The sequence below is a fragment of the Eulemur rufifrons genome, chromosome 16, assembly GCF_041146395.1.
Source record: "Eulemur rufifrons isolate Redbay chromosome 16, OSU_ERuf_1, whole genome shotgun sequence".
In the NCBI taxonomy this organism is placed as follows: Eukaryota; Metazoa; Chordata; class Mammalia; order Primates; family Lemuridae; genus Eulemur; species Eulemur rufifrons.
This window is the reverse complement of record NC_090998.1, coordinates 74,195,208-74,221,438: the sequence shown is the minus strand read 5'-3', so window position 1 is coordinate 74,221,438 and position 26,231 is coordinate 74,195,208. Positions and strand designations below refer to the sequence as shown.

General features: G+C 40.6%; 1 protein-coding gene across 1 annotated transcript in view; it reads left to right on the top strand.

Moving 5' to 3' along the window:
• CCDC38 (coiled-coil domain containing 38) overlaps window positions 1–26,231 on the top strand; it is a 42,710-nt gene that overhangs the window by 5,823 nt on the left and 10,656 nt on the right. The window contains exons 2-13 of the mRNA XM_069491353.1: window positions 769–822; window positions 2,252–2,352; window positions 3,613–3,778; window positions 8,013–8,077; window positions 11,711–11,874; window positions 12,002–12,082; window positions 15,121–15,272; window positions 17,414–17,514; window positions 18,737–18,775; window positions 20,906–20,968; window positions 23,736–23,887; window positions 25,177–25,312. Coding sequence (XP_069347454.1) covers window positions 783–822; window positions 2,252–2,352; window positions 3,613–3,778; window positions 8,013–8,077; window positions 11,711–11,874; window positions 12,002–12,082; window positions 15,121–15,272; window positions 17,414–17,514; window positions 18,737–18,775; window positions 20,906–20,968; window positions 23,736–23,887; window positions 25,177–25,312 — 1,260 coding nt within the window. The 5' untranslated portion in view covers window positions 769–782. The remainder of the gene's footprint in view (window positions 1–768; window positions 823–2,251; window positions 2,353–3,612; window positions 3,779–8,012; window positions 8,078–11,710; window positions 11,875–12,001; window positions 12,083–15,120; window positions 15,273–17,413; window positions 17,515–18,736; window positions 18,776–20,905; window positions 20,969–23,735; window positions 23,888–25,176; window positions 25,313–26,231) is intronic.

Sequence of the window (26,231 nt, the reverse complement as noted above, 5' to 3'; positions counted from 1 at the left end):
TAAATAAAGATGAGATCTGTGGGCCTGGATCCAGGCAAGGAAAGTGGGGCTCTGAGTCTTAGGTTCACATAAGTGCTCAGTCAGATGCTGCCTGTATTTGAAATTTTGATATTTCATTTATCATAGATTTTTCCTACATTAATTTGAATTTTTAAAAAATGTTACATTAACATGTTATTTATCTTGATAACTTAGGATTTTTTTCTTTTTGGCAATTCCTTACATTTTGCAGCTGAGTACCTCAATCACCTAACCCAAATCCCAAATCTGATAAAAACAAAAGGAGAGATTGTACCAAATCAGAGATAAGCACTATTAATGTTTGGTGAACAGCTTTTCAAACACCTCTCAGATTTTTGGATGCATTTTTTATCCACAATATTTCTACTCTTGTAATATTTTGTTTTTTACTTATATAGTGGACAGAGGTAAATAGTGACTATATCATTTTAAGGGGCCATATGGCAATATAAATTAATAGTCATATTGCCATAGGGCCATTCATTTTATGGATGTACCATATAGTTAGCCAAATACTATTTATTAAATAACACTGAACAAACATATTTGCATATACTTTTTTGCCCACTTGTCTGATTATTTTCTTGGGATAAGGTTTTAGAATTGGAATTGTTGGGTCAAAGGGTTTGTGTTTACACTGCTCTTAAAAGCCATAAAGGCGGTCTGGGAGTCACTGGTAGTTGAACTTAGCCCTTTTACAAGATGTTTACAGAATTTTTAAAAATATGTTTCTTTTTCTTTGGACAGGACCAGGAGACAAAATGTCATCAAATTTATTGCCGACATCACCGAATTCTGGAGGTAAAAAGAGATCAATCAATAAGTTCTCACTTTATGCCTTGTACAGTTCGGCTCCATAGCAGATTGGGAGAGTAAGAAAAGGAGAATGTTACACACTACACATAAGATGTGAAGAGTTTAGAAACCACCTGCTGAAAAGATTCTACTTTTTAATTTCAAAAAAAAAAACCATTTCAAATCAGGGGATGCATTAAATTGTCATATTTCAGTTAGATTGCTACAATCTCTCATGACAATGGAACAACTCAATTATTAGTCATAATAAAGGACATGAATTACTAAACTTTATCAAAATCTCTTCTTTCCTTGACTACCCTTCTTCTCCTTATCCTCTTGCTTATTTATAAGTATACAAGGAATAAGTTTTTTCACTTATAAATCTGGCAAAGATTTAAAAATTGCCTAACACCCAGAGTTCGTTATAGGTTGCACACACTCTATAGGCATCCTCTTTGGGGAACAATTTGGTACTATCTGTACTTAGAATTAAAAAGTTTTGCTCCAAGTGACAGGAAATATAAAACAACTGTGGCTTAAACATGATAGAAGTTTATTCTCTCTCAGGGAAACGAAATCTGTATATAAGCATTCCAGGCCCCATATGGAGGCTCACATCAAGGGCCCAGGCCCCTTCTAGCTTGTTGCTGGGCTGTATTTTTGGTCCAAGATGGCTGCTTCTGCACCAACAATCACGTCCACATTCCTGCCAGCAAGGAGGAGAAAAGGGAAGGTGGGGGACATGCCTAGAAATTGCATTCACTACTTCTGTTGATATCCCCTTAGCCAGAACTTAGTCACATGCCTATACCTGGCTCCAAAGGAGGTTGAGAAATGTAGTCTTTACTCTGGATGCTCATGTGCCAAGCTAGAATTAAGGGCTCTACTTCTATAAGTCATATGGCAATTCTATGTTCAACTTTTTAAGGAACTGCCAGACTTTTCCAAAGTGACTACGCCATTTGCATTCCTGCAGTGTATTTGGGTCCAGTTTCTCCACATCCTCTCCAGCACTTGTTATTATCTTTGACTTTCTTTTTAAAGGGTCTCTAGTCGGGACTGAAGCTCTTCCAGAGGGTAGTGGCTGTGTCTGTTGTTGTTGAAATGGTGGTGTAAGGGTACGGTGGGAATATGTATAGTGATGGAAAGGAACATCTTAATATCCCAAAATATGATCCTACTATTCTGTTAAAGTCCTCCTTATTTATCAGCTCATTCCCCATGAAGCACTAATCACTGTGCCCTGTGCCATGGAAAACAGACAAGCTGAGGCTCCTGCCCAGGAGATGTGGAGGTGAGGCCGTCTGCATCCTACCTTCTCAGAGATCCCTGTATCTCACTCCCGCTACCCCGGCTGGTGGGAGCCTTACCATTCTGGTCAACAGAGGAGGGGTGACAGAATTCATTCATTTCTTTCTTTCTTTTTTAACAGATAAAGTAAAGGATGACTCAATCAAAAAGGAAAGACCTTATAAGATCTTTTTCAAAGATCTCTTTCTTTTCAAAGAAAATGAAATGGCAGCAAAGAGAAAGGTAAGGTTTTATTAAAACCCCAATCCCAGTGAATGTTACAATCATAGCCTCTTATCCATCACTCTTATGAACTCTGCTGGGTTAAGATGCGGAGTCAGCTACTGGCACACCCAGGTGGGGAGACGGCGTGAACTGGAACAGAGGAACAACACCCAGCACGTGGCAGGGACCTGCGAAGACTGCCACCTACTGGAGGAAGACAAAGACGCCGCTACAGTCCAGTAGGACAAGTACCATGTATCCTATGTCATTGATTCTAACACCCACTTTTTCCACATTTTTACACTTCTGAAATTGGAATCTAGCTTACATAGCTGGGATGTCATACATCATTGACTGTGCATAAAATAATAGTGCATCTTACAATAAGTGGCATCTTAGAGTTGATGAAATATAGTCATAGAGGAAAGGAGATATAGAGAAAGGAGTGCCCATCTTTGTTTGTGAGAAGAAGGAAAAGAGGGTGGTGGTGATGTGTGTAAAGATTTCACCGAGGAGATAACAGGAGCTGAGTCTTCAAGAATAAGCCAAAATTTGCCAAGCAGATATGGATAAGAAAATGCATATGTGTGTATGGATACAAGCGGAGGAGGGGGTTAGAATTATTTGATCTGAAGCTAAATCAGCGATAAGGCTAACTTTCCCACTGTGTCTTGCAGAGTTCATCTCCCTACTTGTGTGGTCATTCCTTACATAGCCTGGTTCACAGGTCAGGAGACTAACTTTCTTTCCTCCCAGAGAAAAAGGTCAATTACAGACTTTCTTTACCGAATTAGAATGAGGAAAATATCTTGAAATGCTTAACGACTGATTCGTCTGCTGGTTTTTTTTTTTTTTTTTTTTTTGCATGTGTTGTACAGTTTTGTTGAAATTACCCAAAAGTAAATTGAGAAAATATTAATGAAATTGGAAGCCTGATTTAAAAAAAATCTGCTGGGGAGGTCCATTTCCTGTCAAGTTTTCAATTCCACAGAACCAACCGTTGGAATTTTCAAAATTTGCCTGCATTTTGAGCAAGATAAAATTGTGAAAAGAAAGCCAGGAGGACATTTTCCAGTCTCGTATTTGTAATGCACATGTTTAATAAAAGTTAAATTTTTTAATATTTTTGCTCACATTCCTTCAATGATAAGAACTTGGGGTTGCTTTTTTAATGTTAATATCATTTGTTGCAAATGATATTTTTTATATGATCACTAATTTTAAGACAACATTACTTTAGCATGTTAAAAATTCTTTTAAACTTTTCTACTTGGGCAGGAAAAAGTTATGAACCGTAGCATGAAAATCCACCAAAAGTCTACTTTTTCATCCCGAATGAAGAGTCGTTCACACCTGAGGAAACTAGCTTTGCACTCTGAGGCAGGTGGTAGCCCATTTGAAAAGTATGGGCTAGATCCCGCTCTCATTCTCAGATTAACAGAAGGTAAGTCTAACACTCTCTGTTTAAGAACACTGTTTTAAATATTTATTATTAATGTCAGGTTTTGGGGTCTTATGGGAGGTGAGAAAAACAGAAAGTGTGCTGTCTTATAGTGGTAGGGGGAGCCCTTTGTAAATGGGGGTTGAGAGTTGGGAGAAAATCTATTTCAAATAAGAAACATACTTTTCCAAGGTGACTGTTACTCATTTTCATGGCTCTCAGGGAGAAAGTTATTGCCAAAATAATACAGTATTAGAGTTGGCAAAGGTGGGTAAAATATAAAGGTAATGGCTTAGTTCTAAATGTGGAACTGTAGAAACTTTCTAAACATGGAGAAGCCTTGGCTGTCCAGGCCGTAGAAGTCATATATCCAGAATCAAGAAACTAATATTAATAGAATTAAATAAGCTTGCCCACTGTTGCAAAAACATAACCTGGTTTTAATGATATTTGGAGGCAATATGTTAAAATACTACTAAGATGATGATTATTGTTCTATGAAAGAGGGCACACTGCTCATCAAGTGTCATGGATGTTTCTTGTTTATCAAACCAAGAAGTGCCTATAAATGAGATAGAAAGTAGTTTGAAGTTATTGAAGTTAAAGTGATTAATGCTAGAATGATGGAGTCATACAATCTTCCCCCAAAATGAATCTTATCAAAATTTTTAAATTAAAAAATTTAAAAGGAGGGAAGAAAAGAGAGAAGGCATACATAAAAGTGCCCAGGATTTGCTGTGGTAACTTATAAAAAAATTCTTTTGCTCCCAAAGCCCATGCACTTTCCCAGATTATGAAAAAAAAAAATCTTCAGAGCACAAGAAAATCACTGAGGAAAGTGCTTTGGATTCAATAATAAATGTAGAAAAAGGAAGCCGTGTTCACTTATTTAGAAGATCTTGCAAGCGCTTATATAATGTATGAAAAAGCAGCAAGTGACAGGCAGCAAGGTGATGCCAGTGACTGTACCACAAGCTCTAGGGTATACCTAGCTTCAGTTGTGCGTCTCATAGTTCACCTCTGTAAAATGGTGAACTCTAGGTCATCAAGAGCATTTAAAATGACATGTGATATGTTTTAGAAAGGGTTCTGCACAAAGTGGCTGATTTTTACGTTCCTTGCCGCTCCAGCAGTTCTGATGTAACCAGGAAGTACGGCTTTGCAGATAGCCTGCTTCGACACCATTGGTACTTAAGGGAGAGGTTACTGATCTCTTAAGAGTAAGTGGCGTAGTATAGACTCTTAAAAAGGAAATAGTAAAATCACTTTGGGCTCTGTCAGCAATGGAAACCAAGTTGTCAGTTTCTGTTTATTGCACAGAGGAGCAATTTGGAAATTTTCACTTAAAGAAAAGTTGCCCTCAGACTGTATTTCCAACCAAGAGTTGAGCAAAACCCCTATTCCTCACCCTTTCATTCCCTGCCTGAATTCTGATTGAAAACAAACCTACGTGATGGTAAAATAAACAAGTGACATCACTTTGGGAGCCTAGGGTATTTTATTTGTGTGTGTGCAGTAGCAGCAAACTGCTAGGTCCTCATCAAAGAAATCATACAGGCAACTGAGTGTCATAGATCAGTTAGCCGATACAAGTGCCATTTCCATCTCCACGCTGGACGCCTGACTTTGTTTTAGCCCTCAAAGTGCAGCACCTCTGGGCAGTTTGTCCCCGTTGCAATACCCTACAGACTAAGGTCTCTCAGGCTGGCCCTGACATCCACAGTGAGTGATGCAGGTGCTCTGGGGCTGAGAAGCACTAACACTCTGGGGAGAGCTTTATCACACCAGGTCTCTCGATGGAAAAATCTGCGCAAAAGCTAGATTAGCCAAAATGGGAAACCCACTATAATGAGTCTAATTAGTGTCAAAGAATAAAATTCTGTCTACTCAGCCTGACAGTACCAGGTTAAAGTAGCCTGAAATGTTGAGCATGGCTCTAATATTTCATAAGTTGACAGCACAGGAGTTTATTTTCAATTTGGCCAACCCATTAGAAGTGATCAAATGAAAGCTACAGCAAGCACTTTCATTCTTTCTCTCTGTTAAAAATGTTGGAATAAGTTGAACCTGAATCTAATCAAGTAAATATGAGAGATTGAGGACCATGTTAAATAACACCACAAGGATGCAATACGCCAGACCCCTTACGGGGGAAATCCTACAGAGAAATTGACCTGGTTTCTTGAACAAATGAATAGCATGGAAAAAGTTAGTGTGTGGGGGCGTGGGGGGACGGGGTTGGCTGTTATAGATAAAAAAGAGACTTTAGGAGCTATACCAACCAAACTGATCTTTGTTTAGATTTAAATTTTTTTAGTTCCAAAAAATGTGTTTTTTAGACAACTGAGAAAATTTGAACCCAGACTGGGTATAAAATGATACTAAAGAATAGTTAATTATGTTAGAGGTATAGTAGTATTATAGTTATGTTTTAAAACTTTTTATCTGGTAGAGATACATACTAAAGTATTTATGGATGAATTGATACACGGGCTTGGATTTGCTTTAAAATATTGCAAGGTGGGAAAAATTGAGGGGTGGCACTAAGTTAAACAAGATTGGTAAAATGTTGATAATGTTGAAGTAGGTGACAGGTACATGGGGTTCATTGTATGACTCTGCTTTTATGAATGTTGGTGATTTACATACTATAAAGTAGGAGGAAGTGTTAAAAAGATGACTGTGTGCTAAGTGCTCATTGCTTTCGTATGTATTTTATTTAATCCTCAATAAAACGCTGTTAAATGTTTTTGTCTCCTCTTTGTGTCTGGAGAAAATGGCTTAATGGGGCTGAGTCACTCACCCAAAGTCTCTGAGTGGATGCAGAATTCAAACCAAGCTCCAAAGCTTGCTGTTCGTTACCTCCCAAATAACTTTTAGTAATGATTATGATAATCATTTAGCCATTATTATTGACCTCAAAAAGTTAAATGAGCACTCATTCTAATTGTATTGTTTAAATGATAATGGCTAACAATTATCAAGAAGTTATAATATAAATACTATGTGTTTTATAATACATTGCCTCATTTCCTTCTTACAACACCGTGATGAAGTAATGTATCTACTTAGGCTTATTTATGGTTTGAGAACACACCACTCCTAAATTTCAGTGTCTTCCAACAACAGAAGTTTAATTCTCATTGACTTTTCAACTTTGGTGCTTTTCACTGAGTCTTCTGCTGAAGGAACCATCTCTGCCTGGGACAGCAAAGGGAAGAAGAGAAAACAGGGTTGTGGTTCTCAAAGCTGCTTCTTGGAAGCGACACAGAGCACGTCCACCTCCATTCCATGGGCTACACCCAGTTAATGGTCAAGCCTGACATCTACTGGGCGGGGGTGGAAGGGCCGGGGGAGGGGGAGATAAACCCCTCACAGAGAGGGGCAGCAAATGTTTGAGAACAGTAATATGATCTACCACCATTTGTACCCATATTTTACAGATGAGGAAACTGAGGCATAGAGCTAGAAAGAGGTGGAGGCCGAATACAACCCCAGGAAGATTGTGGCCTCTAGTGTAGTGCAGGCTCACTGGTTATTTGGGAAATATTATTTCTACTTCTATCTTCATTTTTATTAAGAGACTTTATTCTATACCACATTCTGTTGGTTTTTCACACAGCAAACATTATTGAGATGCAATATATGTACAGTTTTCCAGAATAAAGAAAAGTTGAAAGGAAATTTTTGGTATTTTCTATTGCTAGATGGTAAAATTAATTGTCTTCCTTTCCTTTATTGCCATAAATTTGGTTTGTGATTCCCGAAAACATTTTATTTGCCTAAGGACTTCAGTTTTATGTCTAGATTGGCCAAACATTAAGATGGAAAGTTGTCTTATTTAGAGTGAAATGGGCTTAGGAGATATATCCCTCTTCTCTGCCACTTGTTAGCTGTGTGATCTTGGACAAGAATTTTGACAGCTCTAAAGTTTAGGACCTCATTAATGGGATGGGAATAGTAATAAGTACCTTAGTTTGGGTTATTAGGATTAAATGATTTAAATGTATTTAAAGTGTCTAATGAAGTTCCTGGAGTATGCCAGACACAAAATAAATGGTAGTTACTATAATTAAATTAATTTTTGAGTGGTTAGAAAAAGTTTATTTGAAGGCATATTTTTTTTTAATGTTTAGATACATACTGTATATAGTAATTTAACTATATGACTTTTATTTTAGACCACATCTTTGAGCATAATGAACTAAACCTGAGTCTATTTCAATTTTCTTTACAGGTGCAGACTCAAAAAGGACTGTCCATGAATTTATTAATGAGCACAGAGACAGATTTCTGCTTGAGGTAGTAGAAATAATTTCTTTCTCCCATTAGCCAAATGGAAGACTTCTTGCATAGCGTTGTCCAATATTTACTTTGACATTTTATTTTACCCTTATATGCCCCAAATCCATTGGTAGAACAGATCGATTCATTTCTGTGTTGATTTATTTGAAAAATATTTACTATGTGCCAAACAGTGTGGCATAGAAAGACCATGCCCTCAGACAGCTTACAGTCTAGTATCCCAGACAAATTCTATACTTCCTAGAATCTATCAGGAAACTTATTTGAGGAAATGTCTGGTCCCAGTTTCTCCCTTTTTCCCAATTCTTTCCCGCACAACCAGGATAGCACCCAAGAGTCCCAATTTAATCCAGATTTTCCTGGGGCTTTGGTTGAATATGGTGGAAATTCAGACACTCTGGAAATGCACAGAATTCTGAAATTCTTCCAGCTTCCCTGACACCCACTGATGCCGGAAGAGAATGCCAGGTCCCTGTTGGCATCTTTTATAAAAATAATAGAGGCTTTTATCCTACCATCAAAACCGTTTAACTAGAATCCAGGCCTACACCTGAAAACATAATTTAATATCTCTATATGCATACTCCCCTGCAATAGATGAAAGAGAGACGCCAAGCACTTAACAGTGGGAGAATGATGACAAAACGAATGAACTGAATCTTATTTATACCTCTGTTGTCAAGTCTCTGATCATCTACAGAAGATAATCTTCTTGATTAAAGTCTTTGATGCTAATGAGTAAATGAAAATGCACTGGACTTTTCATAATTTCACATCACAAATCTAGTGAGTTAACATTATCATGTGCTGCCAGCCACAGTCAGCATAAACATCTCACTTACAGTAACTGAGAACCTGTTGCTTTTGTTCATTAATTATTATTCCCTGGGCCTGAGTTTGGCCTTTATTATAAAATCCTGCTGACATAGCTGATGTCCCAGACAGTTTAAGGTGGTGCTTGACCCATACACGAGGATTTCAAGACATTTGTATTAAATGTGCCTCATTCCCCTTCTTTACTACCCTTCCCTCCCCCAGCCAGCTTGGCCAAGTGTTCCAAAGTGACTTAATGGAGTCCAATTACCAAAAAGACTTGTGCAGTCAGCCCTCTGTATCTGAGGGTTTTGCATCTGTGGATTCAATGAACTGCGGATTGAAAACAATAATACTAAAAAACTATAAAAAATAACAACACAACAATAAGAAATAGTACAGTTTTTAAAAACTACAGTATAACAACCATTTACGTATAATTTAAATGGCATTAGGTGTTATAAGTAATCTAGAGATGATTCAAAGTATACGGGAGGAGGAGCGTCGTTATATACAAATACTACGCCATTTTATGTGAGGGACTTGAGCATCCACGAATTTCAGTGTCCTGGGGGCCCTGGAACCAATCCCTTGTGGATACTGAGGAAGAACTGTATACCGTGTCCAAAAAGAGTCTGGCCTTTGCCCTTGACTTCTGGGAGGTAATCCGTGTCATACCTAATACCTAATAAGGGTGTCTGTCTTTAAGGTAGAGCTGGCACGTCCGACAGTCTTAGGATGGGGGTTGGCCATGCCAGAAATATTAACAGTGTGACTTGGAGTGGGGTTTTGGGTCACACTCAGTCTCCATTCTAGAGACTGGAGACAGATCAACCACACAGTTGATCAATTCATCATGCCTGCCTGATGAAGCCCCGGTGAACACAAAGGCCACTGAAGCTCGTGTGTATTTTCACATACAGATGCCAGAGGGTAGCCCATGCTGACTCCATGGGGAGGGAGCACTGGAAGCTTTGCATTTAGAACTCCCCCGGCCCCTGCCTGTGTGTCTCTGCCTCTGACTGAGTTTAATTTGTATCCTTTCCTTGCAATAAGCCATTCCCATGAGAATGATAGTTCTCAGTGAGTTCGGTGAGTCCTTCTGGCAAAGTATCAAAACGGAGGGTATTTGGGGGAACACCTCAAACTTGCAGTTGGTGTCAGAAGTGAGGGCAGTCTTGGGGACCATGGGGACTATGCTCTGAAAGTTTGCAGTCTGGCCAACTCTAGGCAACTTGTGATAGTTTTCAAAAACTGAAGTGGCTTCACGGCTTCTCTTTCTTTCTTTCCTTTCTTTTCCTTTTTTTCTCTTTCTTTCTTCTTTTTTTTGTTTGTGGCAGAGTTGGGACCCAAATTACCCATTTAGAAAATATTATTAATGTTAATATATTATAAATTTAATATTATGAGTGACTTTATGCTAATAAATTTGACAACATAAATGAAATAGAGAGATTCCTTGAAAGATGCTAACTACCAAAGCTTTCTTAAGAAGCTTTATGTTTCTTAAAGAAATTGAAGTTGTAGGTAAAAATCTTCTCACAAAGAAAAATCCAGATTCATTGGTTAATTCTACCAAACATTTAAAGAAGAAATAATTTTTATTTTACAATACTGTTCCAGAAAATTGAATACGAAGAGGGAATCTTTCGAGATTTCAAATGTTCAGGATTGTGGCTTTCAGGATTATGATCCAAACCCTTTCTCTTGGCCACTCTGCTCCAGCCACAGTGGCCTCCTTGCTGTCCCTGCGACACACCAATCCCTCTCTTACCTCAAGGCTTTGCACTGGAGCCTCTTCCTTCTAGGAGGAACCGTCCTCCCTCAGACAGCCTCCTGACTGGCTCCCTGCTTCCCTCCAGGTTCTGTTGAATTGTCATCCCAACAGGGAGACTTTCCTTGGCTACTCTACACAGTAGCAGCCGCCTGCCCTTGCCTGTGAGCGCCCCATCCCTTTTTATCCTCTCCCCGCACTAGAATGGACACTCCCTAAAAGCAATTGTGTTTATTTTGTTCACTGCTCTATTCGCACCCCTTAAAACAGTTCTGGCACACAGTAGGCACTAAATAAATACTCCACGAATCAACAAATGAATGAAATATTTTTTGTTATTAACTTAGAGGGTCTAATTATTGCTTGTTATTTCTTTAAAATTATCTCTTTCCATACTTTAAATTTATAATATATGTGGCTTTGTTTATTTATAGTTTCTTTTTCATGCATGGCATTAAAAACCCAAGTGGTGGATTCTTATATTCTGTACTAAAAATGTAGAAGGCAGATGTTGAAGTTGTGTTTGAGGATCTAAACAGGCCTCTTGAGTATGATTAAACACCCACACCCTTGGGCTGGGTTCCAGAAATGCACCACTGGCGTGCGTGGCAGAGTTGAAACTGCCTTTTTCCGTGGTGCCTCCTATTGGAGGAGAAGCTGGTGGCCTTTGTGTCTGCAGACAGCCCAGTCCCAAGGCCCAGAACGTACTGGAGGGTAACACACTGTGGGTAATACCAGATGGACCTGCCCTTTGGAGGGATACAGAGCTATTTTTGAGTTGTGGGGCACGGGCAGTTGGGAACAGCACAGAGGCTTAAAGTAAGAGAGAGGGATGAGTCTCCCTTCTAACTATCCCCCCAAATAAAATTCTTTCATGAAATAAAGGCCATTGCCCCAAGATTTGGGCAAATTATTAATATTACTTCTGATGCAAATGACCACGTACTGTGCATGTTAACTTTCCCCTTTAGTGTGAGACTATCGACACGTACTACTAGAAACACGGGGTAATGTTCTTGTACTGCTGTTTTCAACATTCCTAGTATACTCTGTCAACCAAAAGAAACACAATTAAAAAGTATGAAAAAAGCCTAGCAACGAAAGAAAGGCAGCTCGTAAAAGCAGAAAGAAAGCTCCAAGATGACGCAATGGCCTTTGAAGAGTTTCTTCGAGAAAACGACCAGAGATCAGTGGATGCTCTTAAAATGTTAGTTTCTTCACTCTGGCCAAATCCCTTCCCCTCCTTCTTTTACTTTATTTTATTTTATTTTTTTTAGTTTTTCAGAACACAACACGAAACAAAACAAAACTGACAAACCTCCGTCACTTTTCAGGGCAGCACAAGAAACTATAAACAAACTCCAAATGACGGCAGAGCTGAAGAAAGCGAGCACAGAGCTGCAGGTGGTGAAGAGGTGAGGGGACACCATCTTCTCGTGCCCAGAGTTCCACGACCCCTTAAAGCCTATTAGCGCATAGGAAGCCGCAATAATCCTGACAATCCTTGGCAAGTGATGATTTCATACATTTGAACACATTTTTAAAATAAGGAACTTGCCCATCAAAGATTGTCCCCACCTGAGTATCAGGACAGTGCGTGGCCCTGGCTGAAAATTTTCCCTAATTTGTGAATACAAAAGCGAAGAAATGAGTTGAAAAGAAGCAAACCAATGTTAGGAATAAACAATTATTTTCTAAGTGCCCCCTTTTCCTTCATTCAGACACATTTTTCCCCCACACTTTAACATCTCTGAAATTGGGATTCATTTTACCATCTTTTTATAGTTATGATTGGCAGGATTTTTTTATATTTATACTTACTCTTAGTAGACTGTAGTATTGCTATTAAAGGCATGCTGCTGTCTTGCCAGCTCCTCGGGAGGCGAAGGCAGGAGGATCACTTGAGCCCAGGAGTTTCAGTCCAGCCTGGGCAACATAGTGAGACCCCCATCTCTAAAAATAAATAAATAAAAATTTTTAAAACTAAGATCTGTAATGAGAAAAATTATAGGAGCAGGAGTTGGGATAAAATTGTACTACCTGTCACTCTTTTTCCAACCTGGATGTTTCCTTCCATGATCAAGGAAACTCACTTGAACTCATCTTAAATATATAAAGAAATTTCTTTCTGTCATCATCCTTGGACAATAATTTCATGATTCAGGAGACACTGTAGTCTTGGTATCAGGTCATGCTAAAACTTGTTTTTCTCTTTCTTTCTTTCTTCTTCTTTTTTTTTTAAGAGACGAGGTCTTGCTCTGTCACCTGGGCTGCAGTGCAGTGGGGCAATCAAAGCTCACAGCAACCTCATACTCCTGGGCTCAGGCAATCCTCCTGCCTCACCCTCCCCAGTAGCATGTGCCACCAGGCCTGGCTAACTTTTTAAATTTTTTTGTAGAGATGGGGTCTCACTCTGTCACCCAGGCTGGTCTCGAACTCTTGGGCTCAAGTGATCCTCCTGCCTCGGCCTCCAAAAATGCTAGGATTACAGGTGTGTGCCACTGTGTCTGGCCAGAACTTTTTCTTTTTGAGAACTTGATGTTTACTTCTCCTCTAGAACTAAGTCCTAATACCTCTCACATCTGAACTTTTCTTGGGAGGAGAACAATAACTTGTCGAAAATGAGGCAAATGAACCAGATGGTAGTTTCTCTAAAACCAGTTGCGTTAACCAAATGTGTGTTTCAAACACATTCTGGCTACAGCAGCCTCGTCTTTTTTAGGAGCTCAAAGTTGAAAGAGCTTCAAGATGGAGAATTCCTTTTCCTCCCTCACTCCCTAGTGTGACATTAGAAGATTCTATCCATTTGTAGAATACTCACAGAACTAGAGTAGCAGCCTCTATGTTTGCACAGAGTAGTGCATTTATGCGCAATGGCTCCCCAGTTAGACCAACCAAGCAGCCTTGCTGCAGAGAACTTGTTCATGTTTATGTGTCTCCCCATCCTAGAAAGATGCAGAAGATATGAAAAACAAGCTTGCCACAGAGCAAAGGAAGCAGGCGCTCTTCTCTCTTTGTGGGCTTGAGACAGCCCCAGGGGGCTGTTGCAGGCAGGGCTGGGAACCTGTTTGCAAAGGGAATGGGAGCTTCTTCTGAAGCTTTTGTTTGGAAGCTCTGCGATTCCAGCTGATTTCACCCCACGTTCTTGTAGCTCCTCTGGGGAGGATTTCAGTCTAAAACTAAAACAGTGGTAGACTGAAGGGCTCCCATCATCTTCCAATTGGTGATATGTAGGGCAGCCACTTATTGACCCTTGAACACCACTCTCACGCCAAGGCTGATGGAAACCTCTGACAAATTGAAGTATTGAGGCTGAGGATATTGAAGGAAAGTACTATTGACAAGAGTATTGATGAGGGTTTGAGTAAGGGAGGCTCTGAAAGGTAAAGGTATGGGAGCTTCTTTTCACGTGAGCCTTCTTTTGTCATTTTAAACATTCCTCTGTGTCTGCTTTGTAACATGTTTACCGTAAAGCCATGGAAAGCTGGGGAGAAGCTTTTGGTCCAAGTCACTTGGTGTTTTTGGTGAGAGCTTAGGCATGTGAGTCTGATAGACCCAGGTTTGGATGCTGGCTCTGCCATTTACCAAGACAAACGACTTTGCAAGTCCTCTATTTCTCTCTCCAAAGATGGGAATAATAGTACCTATTTTAAAGTGCTGTACTGAGGATGAAATTTATGTCTGTAGTGTGTCCTGGGTATTGTCCAGCACATAGTAAGTGCTCATTTAGTGTTAGTTTCTTTTTTCCCCTTGCAAAAGTACCATCTTTTGCTACCTTCTAATTTCTCCCTATGTCTAAAACTTAACACAGGCCGGGCGCGGTGGCTCACGCCTGTAATCCTAGCACTCTGGGAGGCTGAGGCGGGAGGATCGTTCGAGGTCAGGAGTTCGAGACCAGCTTGAGCAAGAGCGAGACCCCGTCTCTACTAAAAATAGAAAGAAATGATTTGGACAGCTAAAAAAATATATATAGAGAAAAAATTAGCCGGGCATAGTGGCGCATGCCTGCAGTCCCAGCTACTCGGGAGGCTGAGGCAGGAGGATCGCTTGAGCCCAGGAGTTTGAGGTTGCTGTGAGCTAGGCAGACGCCACGGCACTCTAGCCCAGGCAACAGAGTGGGACTCTGTCTCAAAAAAAAAAAAAAAAAAAAACCCACAACAACAACAAAAAAACTTAATACAATGTTTCCCACAAAAATAAATAAGTAGGATAAAACTATCATCAGTCTAGTCCATGCGTGCATATCTCTGGGCGTGTTTTATTCAAATAGCTTACAAGTTTCTTCTCATTTCATATTTTATCAAAGCCTATATTTTTATAGTCATATTTATACTTTTTTATAGTTCAATTATTGTCCAAATGCAATCAAGAGAATTAATTTTATCAAATATTTTTTAAATGCACATGCTTTCACACAGATATACCTAATCATATCTTTGTTTCTTTTGAGTAGTGAAATAGCAAAAACAGAATTCCTCCTTAATGAGTACATGAAATACGGGTTTTTCCTGCTGAAATTGTCTCCAAAGCATTGGCAAATGGAGCAGGCACTTAAAAAAGCACAGGCAACAAAAACCAATACCATCCTTCCAAAACTAGTCTCAAGTAAGTCACACATTTTTAATTCCAATTAACTAAATATCCCTAACTCTCAAATAATCTGCTTCAATGTTTGTTATTTAAACAGTCAGAATTTTTAAAGCAAAACCTGAACAAAGATTCTCACACTCTCTCTTTTTATATATTATTAATTTGGAAACTCAGGCTAATTTCAGGTATAAAGTATCTAAGTCCATTTGTATTGCTATAAAGGAATACCAGGGGCTGGGTAATTTATAAAGAAAAGGTTTATTTGGCCCATGGTTCTGCAGGCTGTACAAGAAGCATGGCGCCAGCATCTGCACCTGGTGAGGGCTTCAGGCTGCCTGCACCGTGGGGGGAGGAGGAGAAGAGTGGCCTGTGCAGAGATCACATGATGAGAGAAAGGAAGCGAGAGGGGAGGGAGGGACAGACGAGTCAGGCTCTTTTTAACAACCAGCTCTTGTGAGAACTCACTCATTGCCCTCAGTATGGTACCAAGCCATTCATAAGGGCTCCACCCCCATGACCCAAACACCTGCCACTAAGCCACACCTCCGACACTGGGGATCAGATCTTACAGTGAGGTTTGAAGGGTCCAATATCCAAACTATAGCATAAAGCAATAAAAATATATGCATGGGGAAATATTAAATATATTATTTGCAGATGATGTGATAGCATAACTAGAACTCCCCCTCCCCAAAAAACTGAGAAACTTTTTATTTTATTAAAGGATTCTTTAAAGTAAATGGACACAAAGTTAATTATACTTTATTAACCTAACATATTAACCTAAATAAACTAACTTTATCAATTAGAAAATATACAAGGAAATTAAATCCAAGAAAACAATAACGTTAATATGTGTGACTTGTAGGTTTGATAAATAGAAAAATATCTCATGTTTTCAGATAGAAAGATGGATATTGTAAAGTTGCCAATTTTTTCTGAAATTAACATATAAGTTTTATGGAATTATAATGAAAATGTTACCAAAAATTTGTCAGGGAGTTGGGTGTTGGGTGGAGAGAACTTTGCACAATAATTCTAATATTCATCTAGAAAGAGAAACAAATACTTTTGAATTAAGAATGTAATGGGAGAAGGTTACTAATCCTTTAAAATATTATATAATACATTGTTGCAGAGTCTTAGTAATTAAAACAGTAACATCCTGGTGTCATCAGGAGTTCAGCTCAATGGACCAGAAATAGATTCTATTACCTATATAAAAGAATTTAATAAATGACAAAAGTAGGGTCACAAATCAAAGGAGAAGATTTGCACTTCCAGAAACATTTGGGTAACAAAGACCGGACTTACCCTCCTGCCTGAAAAATGTGAAAAACTGGGTAAATATAGGAAACAATAGATTTGAGACACTGGACATCAAGAATGAAAGCAGAGTAATCCTCAGGAGAGGGGGAACCAGTGAGGTGAGCTGTGGGATTGACCCAGTTTACTGCTGGGGGAGAGTTTCCAGGCTGCAGCACAGGGATGGGGAGCCCCGATGGGGCCCCGCTGAGAACTGCCGCTGCTACTCCAGGTGGGAGCATTTACACCACAGCAATTGGCAAACTATGCATGCATCAGGGAGAACTTGTTTTCCAGAGAGCTGGCTGTGACACATTTGCCAGCACATCACTGAGGGGTGCCCTGCTCAGTTCCCTGTGCCTCTCACGGTGACAAGTGTGATTAAATTAGGTCATGTGTGTAAAGTGTTGAGAACAGTGATGACATTTGGTGAAAGCTCACTAAAGGCTGTTGAACAAGAGAGAAAACAAATGGGAAAAAGAAACTTGAGAAGTATTATATTTGCACACAACAGCTTAAGACTCAGTCCTCCTAGATTTGTCATCTCAACAGAAGATGCTCAGACATGAGTTAAGCTATGCGCTCAGAGGAGTGAGTAGCTAGCGCTGGGATTTTAGGAGCTGTGGCAGGCAGGGCAGTTCTCACCCGTTCTGCCTACCCCACAGACCAGCCCTTGCCACCCGCATGATAGATTTGCTGGTTTACAATGTCTCCATCTTGTATTTCTGTTCCTGGAAGCTTTGACAATAACTCTACCTTCACCCCGAGATGAAAGTCTTATTCTCAGAAGTGGGTTTTTTTCCCCCCTCCCTATCTCTCTTTCCCTCTGCCCCTTTATTTTCCATTTCTAGAATTCTCATTACATGCGAATAAAAAAGACGACACCTTGGAGGAGCGCAGGCGGACATCAATCGTTTCAGAAGACTCTCCTCATAAAAGTAGCCAAGGTAAAGTAGAGATTTGGAACTTCCCTCACAAAAATAAAATCCCAGAACGTGTCCATCTCAAAGCGGAGATGGTGGACTTGGACTTACAAGCCAGCCTGGGAATTAGAGGGTGGTGTCCATTCACCTCACCCTTAGCCCCGGGGAGCCAGGAGTTCTAGTTCACCCTCTGACATTATCACAAAACTCAGACGGGGGCGCACGTGGACAGAACAGGCAGAGAATCAGGGGACGAGGCCATGAACCGACCTCTGGCACACGTGCTGAGGGCCTTCCCCGCAGGGGCCCCCATTCCTCTGGCTCGGGCCTGCCTTCCTCAGCCGACAGGCCGTTCTCAGGGCCCAGGAGACCAGGCCAGTTGCAACCAGGTGACTGCCATTAGCCACTGACTCAGAGAAGTAACTCTTGGGGAAAAACTGAGGTAGCTCTAACATGCCCAAGATCAGCTCCAAGAACTCCTTCAAAATCACCACCCCCTTGAGGTGGCACGAACCCCCTCCCTCCACTCTCCACCGTAACTGCACACCGGAGATGTGGCCCACGGAGCTGCTCTGTCTGGCTCCAGTGTTTCAACATTGTTTGGCGTGGTGGCCAACATTTAAAGCTCGGCAGATGAAAAAAACCTGTATCTCTATCTTCTCTTGAAAACCACAAGATCTGAAGTCTGGGGCCAAGCTGGGAATGTTCCCACAGGAGGGGTCTGATCTCGCCGGTTGCCCGAGTCCTTCCTGGGCCATTTACCTGTATTCATGCCTTCCCTACATTCATTTGGGTTTGCAGCCCCCAACGCAGGCTGACTCTTGGGGACCCCTTCCCCCTTTATCCTGCTGCCAACCAGCCAATAAAGCTCAACCGTGCGATTCGCCTGCCCAGAAGTGACCCTGCTAATGCCCGATGCCTTGTACATTCAGCCAGCTGAGTGAAAATGTGAATTCTTTGGCTTGTGAAGCCGATTTGGATCCAAACTATTTAAGACATTTCACTTTGCCTGAAGGAGGATCTGCAGTGGGTGGGGGTGTCAGTGTTCTCTTTGAAGTCTTGAATATAGAAGTTACTCCGTTTAAATAACACCCCTTAAAACAGTACTTTTTTATAACATGTGTTAGGGAGCCAGATTTAAAAGCTAATATGATAATTTAAGAGGGTAGTGGCTCCCATCTGCTTCCTCATCCACTTTTTCCCTCTTCCCTTCACTCACCGTCTATTTATTGGAGGCAAACGGTGTATCAGCCACTCTTCAAGACCCCGAGCCAAGACAAATCAGACATAGTTCTGCAGCCCAGAACCGCACACTACCGTGGAGCAAGTGATACGGTAGTGACAGACCGTGGGGGCTCTGGGGGCAAAAGCCAAAAATGTGATCTCTGGCTGAGGCATTTGGAAGAGTCTTTATAGACAAAGTCACACCTGAGCTGGGTTTTGAACGATGAGTAGGAGCCTGCCAGGTGGCGGGTGGGGAGAGTGAGGCCTGCTGCGGTTTTAAGACAGAATAGCAGGAAGAGTGGTTGGAAGCCGTAAAAAGCGCTGGTGTGAAGAAACATGCCTGGGGACAGGGTTTGGGGGACAGTGGATGAAGTGACCCAAAACCAGTTTCGACCACTTCTCAGTTTCAGACCAAGGTCAAGCCCAGACCTTGACGTGGGGGAAACAAGCGCACGTAGGTATGAGGGGAACGAGTGCCAGGTGACTTGTGTGTGGCAACAATTGGTCTCTCGGCAAGGTGTAATCATTAAAGCGCCCATCCCTTTTATTTTCTCCCTTGATACAAAACAATCTGCGACTAGAAATATGTATATGATTAGGCAAAAATAGAACTCTGGTGCATATTCCACAATTTATGTCCCCAATTTGTGATCTTCAATAGTTGTAGCCTGCTTCTGACAATGCACCCCGCCCCCGCCACTGTGCCTTTGATTCTATATTTATGCTTAGAAGCCTATTTCAGTAGGATAAAAGACCTCCATTTTCTGTGTGACTATCATTCTAATAATAAAATACTTTAAAAAAATAATGGGTATATCTTTGCAGAAAAATGAATAACTTGCAGCAAGTGACAAGGACTCATTTCTAATTACATGTTATTTCTTTCCACTCCACCATCACCAACGGCATGGACTTCACCTGGATATTTTGAACAGGAAAGTCACTCAGGAAGTTCAGTCTCACCCTGGAGAAAACGAAATCAACCACATCAAAGTACAGTACATACTTGATTGACTCTCTTGGAAACTGTGAATGGTTTTTAGCAAATAACTCCTTTAGCCTGTCATCAACATGTATATCATGTATCCACACCTGTTGTGACAGACACTGGAGAGAGTGGTGACATTCCTGTGTACTCCCGAGATCTCACGGGTGTCTCTGCATTCTTTGATAAGTACCTGCAATTAGTGTTTGCAGAATCTACCTGCCGCCTGCATCTTGGGTCTTTGCCTCTCAGCATCCTCTGCCCTTTGGTTTATTAAACTATTCTGCTAGCCTAGGTGTCTGTAATTTTACCATGTCATTCAAAATTGCTGCAATAGGATCATAAAGTATTTTATTTTATTTTTTGTTTCTCCCCTTACTTGATTGCGGATTCATTTATACTCATTATTTCAGAAGTCGCTAGTTGTCAACCCTGGCTACTCCTAGGGAATTTTAAGAAAATATCTTGATGCCTGGGACAGGTACACTGGCTCGGAGGACAGCAACTGGGCTGGCACTACAATCACAACATGATCGGAATTCTCATGACAATCACTGAGGGAAACAGACACATTTTTCTCTGAAGTCTAGGGGCCTGAGGGTTGTTCCACTTTTGTGGCAATTAGCAGTCACTATTTTTTTTAATTAAATGTTTATCTTGAGGTCATTGTAGATTCATGTGCAGTTGTAAGAAATAATACAGGGAGATCCTATGTACTCCACCCAGTTTCTCCGAACGGTAACATCTTGCAAAACTGTAATATAATACCACAACCAGAACACTGACATTGGTACAGAACATCGACACCGAATTCTTCATGTCCCCTTTGATAGCCATACCCATTTCCCTGTTCCACCTCACCTTAACCCCTGGATGTGGCAATGCAGGCTGCTGTGTGTTTCTTAAAAAGTAAAGTGACCTTACTTCATAGATGCACCTCCAATAATTGATATCATATGGTAAGGCCTTTGCATGTGGCTCATTGTTTGTGTGTGCCGGCTCTGCGGGGACCGAATCTGATGTTTTTTGCCTACTCAGGGCATCAGTTGATTTCTGCAATCAGCAGTTCCCTAAAAGGCGAGACAGGCTATTGAAAAGAACAGTGTTACAGTTAGATTCCAAAGACAATTTAGAAATGAAAGCAAATCTATTGACAGAAAATGGCTCAAAAATCATTTTCCTTTTCTTTCTTTTTTTTTTTTTACAGCCAGGCTGAAAGTGTCAGTTCAGAGGACAGTTTGGAATTATTTTCAGATGATATGGACTTTGATGTGGTAACCAGATTATATTTCTTGATTTAAATATTGTGTTTGGTGAAAAATATAGATGCTCATTTCTTCTTAAGAAATTAAAATTTTCTATTCCAAATATTCCACACACTTTCCAGAAAGAAATATGATTTTTGACCCTGTTCTCCAATTGGATATATAGTCCGTCTTTGTCATCTGATGTTTTATGAAAAATAAATGTCTACAAGAGGGTAACAACTTAGGAGATAGATGCAATCTACAGTCTTCCTATAAAAATAGCCACTTTCTCATGGCTTATTTCATTGGAGCTTGGGATGTGCTGGGTACTGAAATGTAAGATAAACAGGCCTCCAACAAAGCAGCCCTGTATTGCTGCAAGATTGACTTCGAGCTAATCCCACCCTAAATACAACCACAGAAACTCAAAAGGAACAAAAAGCATCCATTATTGTATATTGCACAACTTAACCCAAGTCACCTTTTTTAAAAATTGTGGTGGCTCACACCTGGAATCCTAGCACTCCGGGAGGCCGAGGTGGAAGGATCCCTTGAGCTCAGGAGTTTGAGACCAGCCTGAGCAAGAGTGAGACCCCCGCCTCTACTAAAAATAGAAAAAATTAGCCGGGCATGGTGGCACATGCCTGTAGTCCCAGCTACTCAGGAGGCTGAGGCAGAAGGATCGCTTGAGCCCAGGAGTTTGAGATTGCTATGAGCTAGGCTGACACCATAGCACAGTCCGGGCGACAGAGTCAGACTCCATCTCAAAAAAAAAATAAAAATAAAAATAAAAATAAATTGTGGTTTTAAAAAACCCACATAACGTAAAATTTACCATCTGAACCATTTTGAGCGGGCAGTATGATAGTGTTAACTATTTGCATATTGTTGTGCAACAGATCTCTAGAACTTTCTTATCTCACTAAAGTGAAACTCCATACTCTTTAAACAATACCTCTCACCCCCCACCCCGTGCATAGCCCCTGGCAACCACTATTCTACTTTCTTTCTTTCTTTTTTTTTTTTTCCAGACAGAGTTTCACTCTATGTCCCCCCACCCACCACCACCACCACCCCTGGGCTGGAGTGCAGTGGTGTGATCACAGCTCACAGCAACCTCAAAATCCTGGGCTCAAGAGATCCTCCTGCCTCAGCCTTCTAAGCAGCTGGGACTACAAGCATACACCATCATACCCAGCTAATTTTTTAGTTTTTTGTAGATATGGGGGTCTCACTATTTGCCTAGGCTGGTCTGGAACTCCTGGCCTCAAGCAATCCTCACGCTTTGCCCTCCCAAGTTGCTGGGATTATAGGCTTAGCCACTGCACCCAGACCCACCATTCCACTTTCTGTTTCTAGGAGTTTGACTGCTTTAGACACCTCATATAAGTGGAAACATGCAGTATTTGTCTTTTTGTGACTGGTCTATTTCACCTAGCATGAGGTCCCCAAAGTTTGTCTATGTTGTAGCATATGACAGGACTTCCTTTTTAAGGCTGAATAATATTCCATTGTCTGTGTAGACCACATTTTCTTTAGCCATTTACCCGTCCATTTAGGTTGCTTCCATGTCTTGGCTATTGCAAATAATGATGAACATGGGTGTGCAAATACCCAAGTCATTTTTTTTTAATTGCTTAAAGTATTACATACTTAATCTTAAAAATTTGGAAAATATAAAATAATTAAAATGTGAGATCAATGACCTTCACTTAGCCTTCTGTGTTCTTTTTTCTCTTCCTTCTCTCTGTCTTTCCCTTTCACTTCTTCCTGCCCTCGCCTCCTCTTCTTCTCTATTCCCTCTTTCTCTTTTCCTCATCCTCTCCTTCTTCGTTCCTTTCCCCTTCCCCTCTCCAATTCTTCTCATCTGCCCCCAGCACCCAAAATTTCCTCTTCCAGAGAGCCGGCTCTCATTTGGAAAGAGGCAAGTCTCCCATACAATTCTCTACCCAAGTCTCCCTCATAATGGAACAGAATTCCTTTACTCCTCTGTGTTTTCTGGATAACTCACATGCACACAGGTAGCAGATTTTCTTTCTTTCTTTTTTTTTTTTTTTGAGACAGAGTCTCACTCTGTTGCTCGGGCTAGAGTGCTGTGGTGTCAGCCTAGTGCACAGCAACCTCAAACTCCTGGGCTCAAGCAATCCTCCTGCCTCAGCCTCCCGAGTAGCTGGGACTACAGGCATGGGCCACCATGCCCGGCTAATTTTTTTGTTAATATATATTTTTAAGGGCCGGGCGCGGTGGCTCACGCCTGTAATCCTAGCACTCTGGGAGGCCGAGGCGGGTGGATCACTCAAGGTCAGGAGTTCGAGACCAGCCTGAGCAAGAGTGAGACCCCGTCTCTACTAAAAATAGAAAGAAATTATATGGACAACTAAAAATATATATGTAGAAAAATTAGCCGGGCATAGTGGCGCATGCCTGTAGTCCCAGCTACTCGGGAGGCTGAGGCAGGAGGATCGCTTGAGCCCAGGAGTTTGAGGTTGCTGTGAGTTAGGCTGACGCCACGGCACTCACTCTAGCCTGGGCAACAAAGTGAGACTCTGTCTCAAAAAAAAAAAAAAAAAAAAAAAAAATATATATATATATATTTTTAGTTGTTTGGCTAATTTCTTTGTATTTTTAGTAGAGATGGGGTCTCTTTCTTGCTCAGGCTGGTCTTGAACTCCTGAGCTCAAGCGATCCTCCGGCCTCGGCCTCCCAGAATGCTAGGATTACAAGCATGAGCCACTGCGCCTGGCCAGGTAGCAGATTTTTAACTGAGTTATATTCTTCATTACTGATTGATTAGGACCCAGTGCTATATTTCAAAGAACCAGAAGAGTTGCTTCAAGTCCTCGTAGAGCTGGAAGAGCGGAATCTTACTTTGGTCCAATATTCCCAAGATGTAGATGAAAATCTTGAAGATGTAAACAAAAGAGAAAAAGTTATACAGGATAAAATGTAAGTCATTAAAAACAAGTCGATTTATTCCATTAAGCAATTTCTAACCAGAGTCTGAGTCCAGCTTATTCACATGTGGCTCTTCCTTGTGGTCTCTCTGGGTTCAGGCTGGGGATTTTATTATGTTGTGGGGTGTAAAAGGTAGAAGCTACAGTTACACAGAATAGATGGGCTTTAGTTTAATTTTGTCCCTACTTTCTTTCACTTGGTCAAGATATTTTCCTAGATAGTAATAATAACAGATAGCTTAAAAAACTAAAAAGAATTCAAATGGTACCTACTGCCTTAATTTTAGTCTAGTGTAGTTTTCACCCTGTCACTTGGCTAGCTGTCATTTTCTTAATCAAATCATGCTTTGGATGATAATGCTAATATATGCATTTTTCCTGGCTGTGACTCTCAGCAAAATAATAATCTCACAATTTTTGCAATTAAATATTATATCATGTTAGAATGTACATATCAACATATTGGGGCTATTACAGAAGGGATTTCTGTCTGGGGAAAGAGGCTGGATTTGATGACTCACAAAATTTCTTCCTATTCTAAAATTTTGTATTATTACAACTGAAAAAGTTTCAAATCACAGAGAATGGATCTTTACATCTACTCATTATAAAAATGTGTAAAACCTTTTCCAGATCAGTTTTCTGGGCCAGAAGATGGCAATCTTTTTAAACAATAGGACAAAGTACATTTAACTTCAGAACAAATTAATTTGTTCAGAAGGCAAGAACCTAAAAATCATTCTGTCATGACCACCACTTCTGTATCCTTTAAATCCTTGTCTTTCCCAATCCTGAAGTGTATGGTGTCCCCCACCCCCAGCATGATTTTCTGGGACAGGGTGGGTACAAAAGGGCAGAAAGAGAAGATCTATGTCAGAATCTATCTGTAGAGGATCCTTATCAGAATCTCTAAGCGAGGGAGTCAGGCCTTCCAGATACTCTGATGATCAGGTTTGAGAATACTGACACTCCTAGATCGCACCACAACTTGGGTTCCTGACACCTCAGCTCTGCTCTCTGTTTGGGGGATGCAAGGGATGCCACACAAATACGGGAGGAGAAGAAAATGCCTTCTGATGGAAGTTAAAAGCAGCACTGTGTACATTTATATTTCTCATTTTAACTTGAAAAGTTGTGGGTCCTCTGGCAATGTCTTCAACTATGCATTCATATTTGGCTCGATAGATATAGGATGTTGACATAGGATTGGAGCTCCCGACTGATGGTTATTTCACTAAACTACAAAGTTCAGATGAGGGTCTTTTTCTTCTTTTGCACTAGAAATAGCAACATAGAGTTTCTTTTGGAGCACAAGGAAATGCTTAAGGCTAACTGTGAGAGAGAAGAAGAAAAAGCAGCAGAATTGGAATTAAGGTCCCGGCTATTTAATTTTGGAGAATTTAATTCAGATGCTCAGGTAATCTTTCTTTGCCTACCAGAATTTTCTTTTGGCTCCTGATAACAATAATTTGCATTCCCTGCGTACTAAGCATTTGAATAGAGCAGTTAAAGCAAAACCACAAGTCCCAGTTTGATGATGGGAGTGAAGAACCAGCTTGGCATTATCTTGCCAGCAGGTAACAGTCAATTGACACAGACAGAAAGCATTCAGATTGGCAGTGGGGTTCTCTTACAACGTTGCTCTAAGTATTACAAACCATGATATTGAGGTTTTCCCCTATGAATACATTTCTTTCAGTCAGAATATATACATATGAAGTAGTTCACTGCCTGTGATCATTTTGGTGGTAATTCATGAAGCAAGTAATTAACAGAGGAAGCAGTGAATCAACACAATTAACAGTGAATCAACACTGAATGGAAAATTTGTCCAACACTCAGCCTGTAATAGATGTCAGCTTCTTTGGGCCTGCGTAGATAAGACTCATCATTAAAACACCAGTGACATGTGCTAGTACATTACTTACTGAGAGGTTCACCTCTCCCGGCTGGATGCAAACCCCTCAAGGGATTGTCTGTCTTACCATTCTTAGCTCAGTTTAATGTCCCCATAAAGTTGGTGCTCAAGAAATGTTTGTTGAATGAATGATTAGGTTAATTTTCAGGCCCACAAGAGGCTCCATCTAACATGGGTTTCTTTGTAAAAACCTCAAATGAAATAAATAAAAATTCAAAGCTAATATGTGGGGCTAATATCACATTTATGAATTTGATTTCCAAACAGAGGTAGATTTGGGGGAACTATATGAGAAAAAGATGACTGTCCTCCCCTACCCACAGGTGGGCAGGGTTACAAACAGCACAAGCCATTTATGGCTCACACACACACACACACACACACACCCCATTTCCTAGGCTGCTATAGCACCCCGAGT